This window comes from Lycium ferocissimum, chromosome 7 (genome assembly GCF_029784015.1).
Source record: "Lycium ferocissimum isolate CSIRO_LF1 chromosome 7, AGI_CSIRO_Lferr_CH_V1, whole genome shotgun sequence".
Lineage (NCBI taxonomy): Eukaryota > Viridiplantae > Streptophyta > Magnoliopsida > Solanales > Solanaceae > Lycium > Lycium ferocissimum.
In genome coordinates, this window is record NC_081348.1 from 9928467 (window position 1) to 9945924 (window position 17458).

General features: G+C 37.2%; 3 protein-coding genes across 3 annotated transcripts; 2 read left to right on the plus strand and 1 right to left on the minus strand.

Moving 5' to 3' along the window:
* Nucleotides 1-715, plus strand: LOC132063300 (ubiquitin-ribosomal protein eS31 fusion protein). The gene has a single exon (XM_059455782.1). The coding sequence runs from the start codon at nt 81-83 to the stop codon at nt 549-551; it is 471 nt and encodes a 156-aa protein (XP_059311765.1). The 5' UTR covers nt 1-80; the 3' UTR covers nt 552-715.
* A 7664-nt stretch (nt 716-8379) lies between these two features.
* LOC132063303 (uncharacterized) lies at nt 8380-10988 on the plus strand. Its single transcript, XM_059455784.1, has 7 exons — nt 8380-8710; nt 8862-8961; nt 9656-9751; nt 9861-9913; nt 10150-10198; nt 10443-10490; nt 10703-10988. Exons 1-7 carry the CDS (start codon nt 8451-8453, stop codon nt 10793-10795), a joined length of 699 nt encoding a protein of 232 aa, XP_059311767.1. The 5' UTR covers nt 8380-8450; the 3' UTR covers nt 10796-10988.
* A 633-nt stretch (nt 10989-11621) lies between these two features.
* On the minus strand, nt 11622-16885 carry LOC132063302 (probable protein phosphatase 2C 2). The gene is made up of 4 exons (XM_059455783.1): nt 16528-16885; nt 13567-13740; nt 13248-13483; nt 11622-12489 (listed from the first exon to the last, which is right to left on the minus strand). Exons 1-4 carry the CDS (start codon nt 16603-16605, stop codon nt 11919-11921), a joined length of 1059 nt encoding a protein of 352 aa, XP_059311766.1. The 5' UTR covers nt 16606-16885; the 3' UTR covers nt 11622-11918.
* Nucleotides 16886-17458: the final 573 nt, after the last annotated feature.

Consider the following 17458-nt stretch of genomic DNA (forward strand, 5'->3'; position numbering starts at 1 on the left):
CGTCACCCTTTTCATTCCATCACCAACAAAGAAACCCTAGAAGCCGCAGTGCAATCGATTTCTCTCCTCCAAAAGCGAAGATGCAGATCTTCGTGAAAACCCTAACGGGTAAAACAATCACCCTAGAAGTCGAATCTTCGGACACCATCGACAATGTCAAAGCCAAGATCCAAGACAAGGAAGGTATCCCACCAGACCAACAACGTTTGATTTTCGCAGGAAAGCAACTCGAAGAAGGTCGCACACTAGCAGACTACAATATCCAGAAGGAATCAACACTCCATTTGGTGCTCCGTCTACGTGGTGGTGCTAAGAAGAGGAAGAAGAAGACTTACACTAAACCCAAAAAGATTAAGCATAAGAAGAAGAAGGTTAAGCTAGCTGTGTTGCAGTTTTATAAGGTTGATGATTCTGGTAAAGTTCAAAGGTTGAGAAAAGAGTGTCCTAATGCTGAATGTGGTGCTGGAACTTTTATGGCTAATCACTTTGACCGTCATTACTGTGGTAAGTGTGGGTTGACCTATGTTTACAACAAGGCTGGAGGCGATTAATCTCTCTCTATTTTATGATGGAGTCACTTTTCTATTTTTGTTGAATTGTTATTTAGAGCTTTTTGCTATATCGATTTTGCTTTTTTTGATGTATGTGGCAACCTTGGGATTGTTGAGTTATGCAACATTTTTTGCTTATTGTTCTAAAATTTTGTTTTAGATTATCAACTTGAGTTTTATATTCATAATTCTCTACTTTATGTGTATGTCAATATAACACTAGCAACTGTGGTGCGGGTAATGAGCTATCAAGCTCCTGTATTTAGGAATTTACATTCTTTTTGTATAGTAGTTTGAGACTTAACAGTTTTAGATGCAGTCCCTAATATACTCTGATGGGTTTGAAAATGAACTTAAAATCAAATTAGAAAAGTGAGGCGCTATGTGTTATGTGGGGATTGTCAAGACGAGGGGTGAATCTAGGATTTCTAGAACGTGGGCGCACTAGTAAAGAAAGGAGGAAAATGCATTAAGTGGGAATTGATCCTGGTTCCTCTTCGTAAATAGCTAATCTTTTAACCTAAGTGTACCATTAAGCCTTTTTGTAGCATGGGTGCCATTGGGTAATATTAGATCAATTCTAGAAAATATGTACATAAAATATCTAGTCTTGCCGAAAAACTATTGGTTTATGTGCCCCAACGTTATGGTATGTTGTGTTAAGCTGCAATTGGATCATAGCAATGGACAATTCCTGGATGCTTTCATCTGGTCTCTTGCGAGAATACTGCTTCATTTGTGAAAATTTGTCTGGTTTAGATCTTTTATTGAGTAGGGCGACATGAACAGAATTGCCAGTTAGGCTTTGCTATGTTTAGTTATCTTTGAATTCTAGAATGAATGAAGAATTGACTATTTGCTTATTGTCAAGCCAATACAGGTGCCTGTGTGTTTTAGTTGCGTCACCTCACCCTAACCGTAATGCTTGCTTCTCAGTTTAGGTTTAGGGTTTTGTCAATTGTTGCCATTATTGCAATTTCTGAGAGGTCTGTGAGGAATTTTGTTCAAGGTGATGGACATCTGTAATGACCGTTTTAGTTTCTTGTTAAAATGATTACTTAAAAACAGTCTATTATAGGTAGTTTCACAAGTCACCTAGCATCCATTTAAAACTAGTATCCAAAGTTCCGAGCTGTTTCAAAAGCAGGGGGGGGGGGGGATTTGTTATACCAGTTTGAATCCCCTCTGGCATTTAAGTAGAGAACGGTAGAGGTGCGGGCCAATATCCATGAGTTTTGAATTTCTATTGCTGTTCTGTACAATAAGAAAAGGAGAGCAAGATCCTTGGCAGAGATTTGCGATTCACTTGGCAGGCTGCATAAAAAGTAACTGTAACCATTAATGGAAGTGTTTTAAAGCATTTTCATCTGTCTCCATATATACTACTCCTCCTAACTGTATAGGTGTAAGAGAGTAATTACAGTAATGTAATCAGGCTTGAAATTAGGCCTCTTGGTAGATGAAGAAAAGTGGCACTAGACATGAAAAAATTATTTGGCGTTAGAGCCTAAAGTTGCGCCATATCTGTGAAGGTTGTGTCGATTGAGTCATCAAACATTAAATTGGTTTCATTGTGTCAATTTGAATTTGCGTATTAAAATTTGACATTGTTTCCAGTTGAGTTACTTTCACGTGACATGCCAAAACCGAAGGGTTAAAATTTAAAGATGATCTCAAGACCAAAAAAATTGGAGTGAAGAAAATTAAACAAAAACGAGAGGAACACAACGGGGAAGATTATTTTTTCAAAATGCACACAATTATTAGAAAAAGAAAATTCAAGGATGGAAGTAAGAGATTGGAGGAAAAAATCACAGATTGCTGGACTCCAAAACTATGGCGAGCTTTTTTCGGATCAATTTCTACATCGCATGTGTATTGTCGAACTTTGTCAATTATCAGGATGATTGTGTTATTTTAAGGAAGAACTTTGCAGGGCAAGTAATTCAAATGCCTCACTGAATGAGCTGTAGAACCATCTTATTTTCTTTTTGTGGATATGCGACTATGATTCCCCCTCATTGATTTTTGGCCAAGCAAGCATTCAAGTAATTTAGCAAATGTTCGCACTGCGATTTTGACCAGAGCCTTTTTAAAGCTACTATTCTTTGAACTATATGGGTTGCGCCATAAAAACCAGACGGAGAAAAGGTTCCCGATACTAAGAGCTTGTGAAATTCCTTAATAAACGCAAAACAGAAAGTAAATATGTTACTCTTTAAGTGTTCGAGGCGGTGCTTACGGGCTGTTTCCTTTATTGAAGCGACTTCTTCCGCAATCCCGAATAGAAACTTGGGATTTAGGTGAAATTCAAGTGGATCAAAGCAGATACGGTTCTGTGGCTGCTCTTATGAATGTATGTTGACATTAGAAAGAGGAATATTCGTGCTAAATAGTTTTCCTATCCCTCTACAAATATAGCAAATTACACGTAACGCCAAAGAGAACTGTCAAACTAGGGAGAAACATTGTAATGCAAATCTGTATATACAATGGGGAAAAGAACAGAAAGAGCAGCGAAAGAGAACAGTTTGGATCACATCTCAATTGCCATTTCATGCCAAGGGAAACTGCTTCTTCTTGTAAAGCCAATGTGGAAAGATGGGCTGAGCAATGTGAGATGTAGCAGCGGGCATATGTCGTGTTTAAGGGCCAGTCTTGCTATAGTTGCGGTTGTCAGGCCTCCCAAAATTTCAGTGCCGAGAAAAGACTCTCAGTGCTAAGACCTAATCAGTAGAACAGTTCTGGACTTCTGGTATGGCATCATATCACCTTTTTTGAGGACTCTATAAATCCCGTCTCTTTAATGAGTTATTTACACTACTGGCCTTGTTTAAGCTGGTCTTTAATTTTGTCCCTCTAGGCAAACAACTTTTTTGTGGGCGTATAAGTTTATATTTCACGACATAATATCCATAAGTTATCTCTTGCGCTCTTAAAGAATTTATGCCCGCCCAGACATAAGTTTGATTTTGAAGGATAAAAATTAATAGCCATCCCATTTGAAGGCCAAACCAATTTCTTTTCTTTAATCTAGTGAGTATTTTTTTTCTTTTTAATTTAGTGAGATAAATTTCACGTTTATAAGTAGTTGGATGGATTTTTCCTTTAGCATACAAATTTAGCCTCTTAGTTAACGGAGACGAATTTTTTAAACAATAACCTAAAAGAACCCATTGGTGCAGATGTCCCAGTTTAGATTATTTGCTACCCCGCATACAAAAAAGAAGACCAAAGACGCTGTTGGCTGTTGCTCTAGAGTCCACTTCCTATTTACCAGCTAATGTAATTATTACTCACCCTAAAGCATTTGCGTACACACTATACCGTGAGTGGTAAATGGTGTTAAATCATTTTTGGCAAAAAAGAGCGAATAAAGGTAAAACGATGGTGACTGACACGTGGCATGTTATATCATCTGCACACTGCAGTCTACTACAACTGCAAGTGAAGAATCGTAACAGACTGAACCATATACGTACCACTATCACGTCCTGTAGCCCTCTCACGACTCTTAAAAATGCTCCCGCCCACGCGCCACTAATCTTCACGCGCCTCTACGTTTCACGTTGAAATCTAACACATTCCCATTCTCCCACACGCTAATATTGGCCGACCTCAACCTCTTCTTACCACGAATTAATTGTTTTAATCACACGTAATATTACATACAAAAAATAGCTATGTTAAGGAAACAAAAGGCAGCGAATTTAATTAGTTTCTAATGACATTTTTTCGATTAACTTGATAAGCATCATCCATCATGTCATATACTCCATTAGCGAGTTAAATTCAACGTTTATTGCATCCAAATTTAGAGCACCGTATGGTGTATAGTGGTCAAAGGAACAGAGCAGTGAGAGTACATAAAAATTAAATTACGAAAACGACAAAACTTATAAGGAATTAGTATCAACTCATTATTAATTATGAGTCGATTATACGCTTCTCCAAACAGAGTAAAACAAAACAAAATACTGCAATAATAAGATCAACAACTTAATATTCTCAAACTCAACTACATCAGAATTTCAGTAGCTTTGTATTTCCACTAAAAATCTTCATTATTAACATGAAAAACGAAAAAAGCACACACACAAGTGGAGCGCCAGAAACAACAGAAAAGTAACACTACTACATTAATGACAATGCCTTAGCTAGCACTGTTGAAAATGACTAATCAGATTTTTAAACTCTCAATGAACAACATAACTAGACAGAAATATGGAATAATGAAACAAGTAGTAACAAGTTCTAATTAAGTACTTAATGACCTCCTGGATATACGACCATCTTTGCAATGCAATTAGAATTTCTTCTTCCACTTTATCTTGCTCTTGTTTTTCTTCTTCTTATTCTTCACATGGAATTCCTCAAGAGGCTCGGGATACCACTTATCATCCATCCCTTCCAAAATCTTAGAACTAATCATAAAACACAGATAAGGATCCACAGTAGCATATTTCACTTTCTCAGGATTCAACTGATCTCTCCACCAACAGCTCCAAGGTGGGAACCACACTAACGGCCTTACAGGCCTAGTCACATCCCAATGTTTTCCCAGTACAGCCTTAGCCATACGATCAAGGTTATAACGACCTAGATCCAAATCATCCCTATCCAAACCTTTCAGTGCTAATTTGTTGAGATCCACAGGGTTAGCAAACTCAATACCAAAATCAACTTCAAGCCTATTAATAACAGCACGCATTTTTACTCCAACAGCCATAACCCTAGGATCGTTAAAGAAGTCTTTCATAGCCTTTGGAACAGGATCATCATTAGGGAAAGGGAGACGGTAAAGGAAGCATTGAGAACCAGTGCAAACCTGGAGCAGGTCGTAGGGTTTTTCATTGCCATTTTTTTGGTCCCAGTTGTAGTGATACCTATCTGGATCACGGTCAACGAAAACTGATACGAGAATACAACCATGTTTGTTATTGGGAGAGCCCTTGTTGAGCAGCTCTTTGAACCATTTTGTGGTGGTTCGGTTGCAGCCACTGACAATAGTGAGGATACGGTGTTCACCTACGTAGACATTGTATGCATCGTAGTTCCATTGAGTGTCGTTGTATTCGTTTTCTGTGTCTTCCTTTTTCAGGTCGACTAGAGAGATTTCCAGAACCATTTTTTGGGATAAGCAAGGAAAACGTACAGAGAGAGAGAGAGAGAGCAGTATTGGAGAAGAGTGTGACTGATGGGGTGTCAGTATGAACAGCTATCAAGTCTGGGTACGTACTTATAGCTGTTTCAGAGGGTAAACTCGGAATATTCTGAAAATTTTATTTCTTGGGCGATACTCTAATGTAAAAAAGATACAGTATTTTTTTTTCTCTTTGTTTGCATTTGAAATGTACTCCCCCTCTATCTGTGATATATTCTATTACAAAAGTTTTAAGTTTTTATATATTGACAAATGTAAGAAAATTTTACAATATCCGTGCAAGTTAATTAGATATAGCCGGTTATCGTTCTGTATTATATTCAAGTTATCTTATTAGGTTTGATATGGAAAAGTTAATCGTCATTATAGGTTATCTTCACTTAAAAATTTATATATTGTGCACTTATAGCATGTTATCACTCTATATTTGAAGTTACCTTATTATACTTGTTATGAAAACTGAAAAGTAATAGTATAAGTTGTTATAGGTCAACGTAACTTAACATGATTATATATAAAAATCTTTACATTTTATTATTATACTCCTCTTTTCCAATTTGTTTGATACTAATATTTTATTTCAAAACGTAACATTTAAATACATGAGGATAGGCAAAAATCTCGATTTCAATCCAAAGAATAAGTTGAATGAAAAGTATGAAAATTTTGTATTGAACCTTGTCATAAATTTTATTGATAATTTTTAAAAGAAATAACGTCCTAATGCGATAAAAAAATTAAACGAGTTAGCCACGAACTGAATTATTCTCTTTATACAGAAGGACATATGTTAATTAATAAAATTAATCGTTGTTACAAAAACAAATCACAATAATTACCTCTGCGTCCTCTAGTTACCACATCACTGTACCTTTCCTGTCAAACATTTTCCACGTCCCAAACTCCATATTGAATTTTTGTCCCTTTCGCTAAAACTATTCGCTAGTACCGAGGTTATTTTGAAAAAGGAAATTTAACAGCACGGAAAAAATAGAACTAAAATGACATAGAATAGATATTAACATTAATTTTGTTATGTACCGAAGTAAAAATAATAACCAATAACCCAATGCAAAATTGTCTTATTTATTGGTATTGGGCTATCGGATTAACCTAAAAAAATTTTATAGTTAACGGTTTAATACGATTTCAATTTATTACGGATACCGTTAACCGTTAAGAATTATTTTATTTATATTTTTACCCCTAGGTATATAAAGTATCTATGAAATTTTTGGCCAAATTATCCTCCAAATATAACCTTGAGCACTATTTGTCCCTTAAATTTGCAAAACTTGAGCACTTTTAGTCTAACAAACAAAAAACTCCTCATCTGTTAAGAAATTGACAGCAATACATGACCTGCACGTGAAATTTATTTTGAAAAAAGCCCCAGCTCTCGTTCAACCCCAAATCAGTCTCTATTGCCCTCTTCTTTCAAGAATTGTTCTCGGAGAAAATTACTATTTCCATGATTTTTTAACGATTGCTCAAATCGTTGCAAACATGCTCATAAATTCTCTCGATAAATACCTAAAATTAAAGACAATACTCCATATCTGCATACCAATGGCATATGGTTTTGGAAGCTATGATTTCAATAATTGTCGATGGAAGATAGACTATATGTTATGATTTTAATTTTTATTGTCTCTTAGATTTAGCCGATACACCATCCGTTAACCGTCCGAAAAGCGCTAATCCGTTACCGAACCAACCGGTATCTTATCGGTTGGCTAGCGGATTAGTACATTTAAAAGCCGATAATCGATAAGCCAAACCGCTAAGCGTAATTATCCGCCCGATCCGCCCGATAAGCAACCCTAGTAAAAATAATTGCCAATGTTTTATTTAACTAGTCATTAAACCTAAAAAAATTGAACTTAATACGTTTTCTATATTACGGATATTCACCTTTCCGATAAGGAAAACTTTCACTGATAGAGCCTGTTTGGATGGGCTTAAAAAAGGAGCTTATAAGCCAAAAAAAAAGTTATAAGTTGGGATAGCTCAATTTTTTTTTTGCTTATGTTCGCTTTTTAAAGTAAACAACGGCCCAATTACTTTTGGGTTTATATTAAGACCAAATGACTTATGGTGACCAAACACTCAAAAAAAAACAAACTTATAAGTCGCGGCAATTTGCGGGATTGCCCTTATTCGCCGGAGGTGGTCTTTAATTTTTATCCGAAAATGGTGGTCTTTAAATTTCGCTCTTCAGTGAATTCCGCGTTGCAAATTTCGCCCGTGCCCATGCAAATTTTGCCTTAAGGCTCAAATAGCCAGAATTTACATGGTAGATTTGTAAAATTCTGCCTTGCTTTTTTTTTTTTTTTAACTGAACTGAAGTTCGAACCCACGACCTCAGGGTGTTAGGCGAGAGGCAATACTTAAAGGCCACCAATTAGAAAGACAAAAATTAAAAACCACCCCAAATAAAGGGCAATCCGCGGAAAAAAAAGGAACTTATAAGCCAAGCCAAACGGGCTCATTTCTAATGAGAAAAACTTTCCTGAAATATGTGATAAGAAAGGTATGCAGCACAAGATAAATAGTATGCACAATACTTCCAAATTAAAAAAAACCGTCATATTACGTGAAGCAAAAGAAGCAATATCTGATTGGTCAACAAAAGAAATAATTAAAAGAAAAAACGATTTGAAACGTCTAAAAGGCGTGAATGATAGTAGTAGTATGTGGGGGAGGAGTGGTCCCAATCACAAATCGTGTGCCATATGGCGATGCCTATCTTTTCTTCTTCAACTCTCCTCCAAATGTCTGCAACCGCCGCTGTAACTTCTGTTTCCGCCGCCCACATACTCAACCTCAATCACTCCATTGTTTCGCTTAATGCCAATAGAAAGTCAATTAGTGCTTCATCCTCCTCCTTCATTAGCAGATATTCATTCAACTGTGACGTTTCTAGAACCTTCCAGAGGAGAATCTCTTATCCGATTAGACCTCTCTCTCCTGTCATGGAATGGCAAGATTGCACGTAATACTTGTTTAGAGCTGAGCTTTTGTCTTAGATTTTGTGATTCACTTGCCAAATATTGTTGTTATGGAGTGCTATTTTGGTCTATTTTTGCAATCGAATTGTGAGAGTTTTCAATTTTAGGGTAGCTTTGAATTTTTGATGAATGCAGGGTGAAAAGGGAAGTAGATGTGCCAATTTCAGTTGCTTATAAGTGCTATTCTGATCGTGAGGCCATTCCTGAATGGATGCCTTTTATTTCAACTGTAAAGGTACGTAGTAATGCCATTCAAATATTCTCAATTATTTATCAACGGGGACTGCCTTCTCTTTGCAATTTAATAGCTAACACAGCATAAATACTCTGTTGCTGATTTTATGATTGTATTTGACTTGGATGCAGAATTTTAAATATTACTACTGTATATTAGTAGACTTATAGTTGTGAAAGAAAATGTTAAGAGTAATGGTTTGGAAGTGTTACAGTAATATAGCTGAATATTGGTATGCTAGAGAAAACATCATATCAAAGTCTAAAATTACAATGTTGAATCACCTAATTTTTTGAATATGTTCGGCGAAGTATGTTAAACATTTTGGGACTTTGAAATATTATCTTCTCTTTCACAATTTCTCCCAGGATGTTATCAAATATTTTCACCATATTGCTAAGTAGTGCGCACTGGTGTCATGCGTCGTAAGTTACTACTCGTTGTCATCTAGACTATCTCTTCATCGGTCTCTCAGTGCGTGCTTCACTTAATGAGTATCATTGGTGGATTCTTGGTTTGCACTTTGGATATGAAAAAACCATTCACCAAAAAAAACTTGAAGTCGAATGCAGATATATTGACAATTTAGGGGGTCTACATTCTAGTTCTTGATTATTTCAGACATCCATTACACAGCTCATTTCACCGTCTGAATCTCATTATAAGGGAACTTGATGTTAGACTCTCTTGCCAGATTTTGGAGGATAAGCCTGACTTATCAAGATGGTCATTGAAGTATAAAGCTTTCGGGCAGAATATTGAATATTCATGGCTTGCTCGAAATATGCAGGTAATATCCCCCCTTCAGTAAGCACTTCCCTGATTATGTTTTCTTTGATTCTAAACCTCAGCTTTCATGCAGAATGTGGTATTGCTAAGTATTTTATTCTGTTTTACAGCCTACCCCAAACCAGAAGATCCACTGGAGATCTCTGGAGGGCCTTCCTAACAGGTAATATGCATCCTAGTTTACTTTTGGTTGTATCTAAAAAACACATTTAGCTGTGAAATGTATCATTATACTAGTTTCTGGTCTGAAATTTCAGTTAGGCGGTTAGCAGCAACAAAATAGCTTGAAATATAGTGTTTGACTGTTTTCTCATCAATTCTATGGACAAAAGGTTATTCATTCTCAGTATATTCAATCTAGTCATCAGTTTTATGATGAATTCCTTATTCAAATTGCAGGGGGGCTGTACGATTTTTCCCCAAAGGTTCATCATCCTGCCTCATAGAAGTGAGAGTACTTTTACTAACAACTTTGTCCTTCCCTTTAGACTCCAACGTATCCTTATTAAACATTAATTTCTAGAGCTAATACTTTTGGGATAATCTCAGAAGCAAAAGTTTTGCACCTTTTCTTCTCCTTGTTTCTCCGGCAATTAGGCAACCACACAAAAATGAGAATGTGTTGACAGAAATTGCTGTAACCTTTGGGTCTTTGACTGCTCAAAATTGACTGGTGCTTCTCCTTTTTTCAGCTAACAGTTTCATATGAAGTGCCTCAACTGTTGGTTCCAGTTGCGTCGGTAAGCACTCTTAACTCCTATCTTAGAAATTGTAAATCACATTAGTTTTTTCTGAAAGTATGCAATCGTCTGAACCTTGCTTAGGCAGTTATTTCTTTGCGTATATAGAGTTACACGAATAATGAGATGGCAGGTTTATTATGATAGCAGATTATGATTTTCAAGTTTCACTAATACTTTATCACTTTTTCACTTTTTCATCTATTGTCCAGGCATTGAAACCACTTCTTGAAAACCTGCTGGAACGAGGGTTGGAACGCTTCGCAAGATTTGCTAAGAGCTACTCAGCTGACACGCCTAAATGATGTATAAACTAAATTCATGCCAGTAATGGCTCTCTGTCTCTCACTTTTTACGTTGGGGGAAGCACATATAATGCAAAAAGAATTGTACAATTATGGGGGACTTTCAAAGGTGCAAAAGATGAACTCTGAATTCTTAGAAATTGTACCGAATATAAAACCATTGAAAAATTAACTGTACTTTTGAGGAGACAAAGCGGCAGTTAGGCTCTTTGAAGCTGGGAAATATGCCCACAACCATGCTCAGTCATATGCTGGGAGTGTATTCCCAGAGCCAGGGCAAGGAGGCGCTACAGCATCCATTGACCCTATGGTGGCCAATGGATCATCCTGCTGCAATCTATGGCTTGTCAGCTAGGCGCATGCATTCTTATCATGGTCTTACAGATCATCTAGCTGCATGATCATTCACAGTTTATTGAGTTAATTGCAGACTTCTACTCTTGATAGCTTCCCATTCAGATCGTATTAAAGCAGAATGAACCCACCAAGGTTGTCCAAGAAACTTCCTGACATGGATAAAGAGACTCCAATATTTTATTTGATTGTGCAACTTCCGAATGTGCTTCTGCCCTTCCATAAATGATGCACCTTTTTCAGCTGGTTCAAAGCAATGGCGTGCATAGAGTCAACACCCATTGGGTGTGTCAAAGATGTAGGGCTTCATAACTTAAAAGAGTTCAAAGACGCGGGTTTCGTTGTCACCAATTTATTACACATTGGGAGAAGGAACCGAATTAGTTCTTCAACGAGAACAGCTAAGGGAAGGTACTCGAAGTAGGAACACCGGTTTGTTATTTAATGAGAACGGCATTTTCTGCACCAGTCATAGTTAAAAATCCATTTCTCGCTAGCACCAATCAATAAGGGAGAGGTTTGTTTTAACGAGCAAAAAGTACCCAAGTGTTCATTATGTACAACTAATATAATGAGTTACACAAACGCGGCCATATGCTAACAGCAGCTATAATAAAACTACAAGTCAGTGTAGCTCCCACTCACCAACCAATTGTATGTACACACATCCACCCAAATACAACAGCAAGAAAAGAGAATATCACTATCAAAACCATAGCTGCTTTTTATTCTGCCCAAATGAGGCAGCTGCAAACAGCTTGTACCGCGATCAATTGCTCCCATTGTTGTCTAACCAGCTCTGCAAGCTATACAAGGCTTCTGCAGAGAAGCTGCAGGTCCTTAATCTCCTTTGACGCATTGGTGATGGCTCATGATGATCAGGGGAAGTAAAGCAAACAATAATTACAGTAAGATTGTCAAATGTATTGAGCCGCAAGGCCTCCATGACAAGGTCCTTAGCACATTGCTCAGGATCATCATGCCTTCTTAGCCCCCGACGCACTAGAGTAACTGCTTGTTGACTTGACATGACATCCCAGATTCCATCACAACCAATTATAAGGAATTCGTCATCCTCCGCCAGAACTATCTGTCGAAATTCTGGCTCTGCAATCAGAGGAGAGGCAGAGCCACGAGGCAGCTTCATGTCCCAGTCCCCCAAGGCCCTGGTCACTGATAGTATACCATTCAGATAACCATCATCGATAAATCCACCCAACTCTTCAACACGCCTCCTCTCTGATGGATAATTTGGTCTATGGTCTTGAGACATGTCAATTGCCTCTCCATTACGGCAAAGGACTGCTCGGCAGTCTCCCGCATTTGCCACCATTAATAGCCTAAAACACAACAGAGTGTCATTTACATAACAAGAATACAAATATATGCACAAAGCTATGCAATTGTTTCATTGAACGACCAAGTCAACTCTAATGCCCACTCCCCCAGCAACTTTGCTGTAAAATCGACATTTACGGTACAAAACTTGCTGAAGCAAAGTTTAGCAAATTCATATACACGGACCATTTCTTCTCTCATTTATCAAGCATCCCTAGGTAAGGCGTAATTAACTCATGACATGTACTTGGAGGGTAGTTGGACAATCCAATACCATTAGCTGTGCAAAGAGCGTCCAAAAATAAAGTCATCATCATCATACCCAGTATAATCCCACAAAGTGGGATCTAGGGAGGGTAGAGTGTACGCAGACCTTACCCCTGCCATGGGAGGTAGAGAGGCTGTTTCCGATAAACCCTCGGCTCAAAGAAAGAATGAAAGGTAAACCAAATTAGTCCGGAAAAACAAATAACATAAGTGAAGAAGCCAATGCAAAATACTAAATAAAACATGACAAAGCTGTGTGAAAATGGAACAATAACGTAGTACCACCAACTCATATGACAATCGAAGTACCCGGCACAACTGCATAACAGAAATTAAAGGACAAGAAACTACAAGAGCCAAAAAAAAAAAAAAAAGGGACATAAAAGGCACGGAAGGAGAGACGACATAATTATATGTGTGAGTACACCATGACCATTTTTCTACAGGAAGGAGAAATTGTTAATAGGTGCATCACAATGAATCATAACCTTACCTTCCCAACACAAGAGCTATCAGTGCAGTGGTTCCAGAAGAACTGCTAACATTGCACTCATCAGCTAAAGCAAGGTCCGCCAGAAGAAACCCTTTCCTAAGAGAGCTCTCCACCCCTTCTAGAAATGCATCATCAACTTCCGAAGTCTCTGGGAAATTGGTATCTCTGAAGAATAATCTGAATACATTTTTTCTCACATAAGCTGCAGCTTCCGGTCCTCCATGACCATCAAATACCTATATATAAAACTAAATGTTAGACAAGCTTGGCCTTGAAATGCACAGGGCCAAACAAGGCAATGAGAATAACTAACAGTTACCCCATAGAAAGCACTGGGCTCCGGAAGCCTCATGAGTGTGCCAAGATGTGCAGAAAGATCGTCTATCCTTATATGCTCGTCTTCCATGAACCTACGTGGGCCAGTGTCAGCAAAGCTACCTGAGCGAATGCTAGGAACGAACTGCAATATTGTTGTCTCTGGGCATTTGACATCCTGAAAGAAAGGTCTGTCAGACTAAATCTAAGACATCACCAAGAAAAAGAAAAACTGACACCAATTAGAATTAATAATTTTGGCAGGGCAGAGTGAATCTTGAGCAAAAGCCACATAAGCTGAATATACTCAATTTGGAAAAACAAAAGCCCCAAATAATTGAAGGGGTTTGGCACATGAATTATTCTCGCGTCTTTAAGTTAGTAAGTTAGACAAAAGACATTTAACTGGTCAACGTCTTTTTTCACAAGTGAGGTGACAGAGCAGTTAGCTAGCATGATTTATCAGGTTAACTACTTCTAATGATACGTTTGCTTTTGAAAATCAAACAACTTCATCCCAAACATCTGAATTCTCAAACTCTCCGAAGTGTTGGAAAGTTTGTCAAGACAGAAGCTTAAAATGCTTTGCCATGAGTATTAACCAAACATGCAAAAGAACTGAAAAGGTTACAAATTTAGGAGAAAACGCCTCATTTTTCATTAAGTTTTCTAACTTGTTCCAAACCATCAGCTCTAATTACCACTATATGGGTGGTGTTAGTTAATCATGGATCTTTTGAAACGTGGAAACGGAACGAATTTGATTTCCATGCCTAACTTGATATGCTATTTGCTAAGTTAGGCTTATAAAGATCATCCATACTTAAAGTACCTTGATCAAATTACTAGTTTTTCTTAAGTTAGAGATAAGTTTAGAGGACTAAAGTAGTATAATTACTAAGAAAAGATAATTGGAATCTCATTTTCTCTTAGTCGAGTTGGGTAAAGACTTGCTACTAACAGCTTAAACCCCCCACCCCCACCCCAACCCCCACCTCCAAAAGAGAGAGAGAGAGAGAGAGAGAGAGAGAGATAGAGAAGTGAATCTGTCCCTCCTCCTTGTTCCAGTTTTCAATCGTCTCTTTGTCACCCTCTTTCTTCAAACACAGCCACATGCCAGCCAAATCAAGTTACCACAACTTACATCAGACAAGAAGCATAGCTAGTTTATTTGGTTGGGAGGACTCAACTAGTTCTCAACTATTCCCGGACCGCCTTACTAAATGCTATAAACAGTACTTTGCAAAAGCCAATTAAGCTCTGTATTTCCTCTCTACATTGGTCAGTGCCCTTTTCCAGCATACAGTAAATACTTCCAATGAGGCTGGTTAAACAGATACACCTATAGATTCATCGTACATGTGAAAGTGGATGCATCTTCTTTCACCACCAAGAGATATTTTAGAACCTTTGTGTAAATGGGGTCCTCCAGAATTTTATGTGGAATATTTTTGTCTGAGCATCACACTTATTATTAACTATACTTAGCACTAGCCATTAACTATAAAACCATCTAGCTTATCTCATTTTCTTGAACCCGTTTATGGCAAGAAAAGACGAGGTAAATAAGGGACCTTAAACCATTTCCCTTAGATGGTTTCCCATCATGGAACCTACCCTGGCAACTATAAAACTCTCAAAGCTTAACAAAAAGCACTTGCATAAAATTTCCTTTTGCTGACTAGTTCTCTCTTCAGACCTACCTTAAACCGTTTCTGCTCCTGTAATGATACTTGTCCAATACTTATGAACTCCTATGGTTTATCATAATTGACGAGACTCAAAATTAGATAACACCAATAGCTTCAAACAGGCACATGTCATTAAAAAATACATTCATGGGGTCATGCTTAGAACATCAGTCCAGCCATTGTGATGCAGAAAATACGCTTAGGGATGGCAATGGGGCGGTGCAAATGTGAGGCAGGGCAGGACAGGTTTAGATATGCGCAGCTGCGGTGCCGTGCGGGTCTAAATAAAAAATAATTATTCTATGAGGGTGCGGTGAGGGTGTGGGTGTTGCAGTTCTAATTCACTACCGGTCGTTGCACTTCTAATTCACGTTCAAGTTTGTTCTTTCACCTACTTGCAGAAAGGTTCCATTTTTTAGCATCTAGCAAGACAGCTTTAATAACATTGAATCTAACAGTTCATATTAATTGGGAAAAAGTTGTATCGATTTTTCCTAGTTTGGGCTTGTTCTGTTTCCATATTTACCACATTGTTAATTAGAACAAATTAGGGGGTTCCTTTCAATGACGGATATTCAGAATCTCATACTAGCACTTATTTGTATGTTGTCATAAAATTTCTACTAATTAAAAGACTTACCAGGTACCAAACAATTTCCTAGATAGACCCCTTTTGCTTTCACAACTTTGAAAAGAAATGATGGTCACATAAAAAGTTTCTACGGTAGAACAAGATAGGCCATGAAATGCAAACCCAGATTCTCCATGTCATTCTTAACACAAGCAAAATTCATCCATATCTATGCGGGTTTACGCGGGTCGGGCTGGTGCTGGTTAAAAACATCAAATTATGCTATGTGGGGCTGGTTGAAATCTTCGCGAGTTTAAGCGACCGCCCTACACCACTTGCCATCCCTAAATAAGCTTATATAAATGGAGAAACCCTAAAATTCATATGTTTGATTGATTAGATCCTGGTAATTGTGGAAAAACCATATAACATACTACATGAGCTAATATATAAAGGTGTCATCTTTTTCTTTTCTGTTAACCTCAGAGATGAAATCAAGATCTAATAACGCAATTAGACATATGCAGCGTTACCCTAATCTCCCAAAGATGAGAATGGACCTGAAAATACTAGAAAACAAAATATGAAGATCCATAAAACAAACACAAGCCTAGAAAACAATTCAATCAAACAATTCAATTCAATTCAATCAGCCAAATAAAGAAAAGAAAGGAATTAAACAACATAAGAGAAAAAGACTTACCAAATCAGAACAGCAAGGGACATCCAACACAGGGATGTTATGTTGAACTTGAACCATAACCTCAGCTTCAGCTCCCATAATTAGCAAATTATAACAAAATCGGAAAAAAAAAAAAAAAAATTGAATGGGGGGATGGAAATTGAAAACACTGAGATAATTTAATTCTGTTGATGGGTTTGTCTAAAGATTCTTACTTTTTTTATTTTTTTAGGACTTTCTTGAGAGTTGAATAGAGGAACAAATGAAACCAAAATTTGATAAGTTTGGACTTCAATTGCTGTGTATAGAAATGAAAGGGAAACAGCTGTTAGCTGTAAAAAAAAAAAGTCGTGGGGACGGTGGACGCGTGTCCTGTGCACACAAATGGTTTTCTTGACAATTAAGGGGTAGGTCTTGATCTTTTTGGGATATATAACCCAATTAGTATAGATATTTTCTTTTACCAAAATATAAATTTAGTAATTCAAACCCCCAAAAAATAGTATTGTATATTCATATTTAACTATAACTAACTAAATAAAGGAGAGGTCATATATTCTTTTCGATTTCACGCTTCAAAATATGTATTGCTTAAAATAGTAACACATTTATTAGTTAAAATAGTAACATGTCTAACTTTCTTTTGTCCTCTCTCTCCTTCTTCCTTTCTTTGTTGTTGGATTGAACGGATGCAAGTAAGTATGGTTGGAATTGGTTGAAAACACCTAGACAATGCTATATACAAAATTTTAGGAATATTAGAGGCGATTTGAAGTTAAAAAATTAAACCTCAAAGAGTCGTTGCAACATGTGTATATGTATATTGTGTATATCACACATATATTTTCATAGATCTCATTACGACATGTTATCATGTTGTATATCGTATATATCAATGTATGTACCACACAATTTGTTATACTCCACATTTCCAGAGCCTGAGCGTGACACA

Excerpts from the sequence above, each read along its gene's own strand:
- LOC132063300 (XM_059455782.1), top strand. The coding sequence starts at position 81 with ATGCAGATCTTCGTGAAAACCCTAACGGGTAAAACAATCACCCTAGAA.
- LOC132063303 (XM_059455784.1), top strand. The coding sequence starts at position 8,451 with ATGGCGATGCCTATCTTTTCTTCTTCAACTCTCCTCCAAATGTCTGCA. Across the intron at positions 9,752-9,860 it reads GGCTTGCTCGAAATATGCAG|CCTACCCCAAACCAGAAGAT; the intron begins GTAATATCCCCC and ends TCTGTTTTACAG. Across the intron at positions 9,914-10,149 it reads CTGGAGGGCCTTCCTAACAG|GGGGGCTGTACGATTTTTCC; the intron begins GTAATATGCATC and ends TTCAAATTGCAG.
- LOC132063302 (XM_059455783.1), bottom strand. The coding sequence starts at position 16,605 with ATGGGAGCTGAAGCTGAGGTTATGGTTCAAGTTCAACATAACATCCCT. Across the intron at positions 13,741-16,527 it reads TCCCTTGCTGTTCTGATTTG|GATGTCAAATGCCCAGAGAC; the intron begins GTAAGTCTTTTT and ends CCTTTCTTTCAG. Across the intron at positions 13,484-13,566 it reads AGCCCAGTGCTTTCTATGGG|GTATTTGATGGTCATGGAGG; the intron begins GTAACTGTTAGT and ends TTTTATATATAG.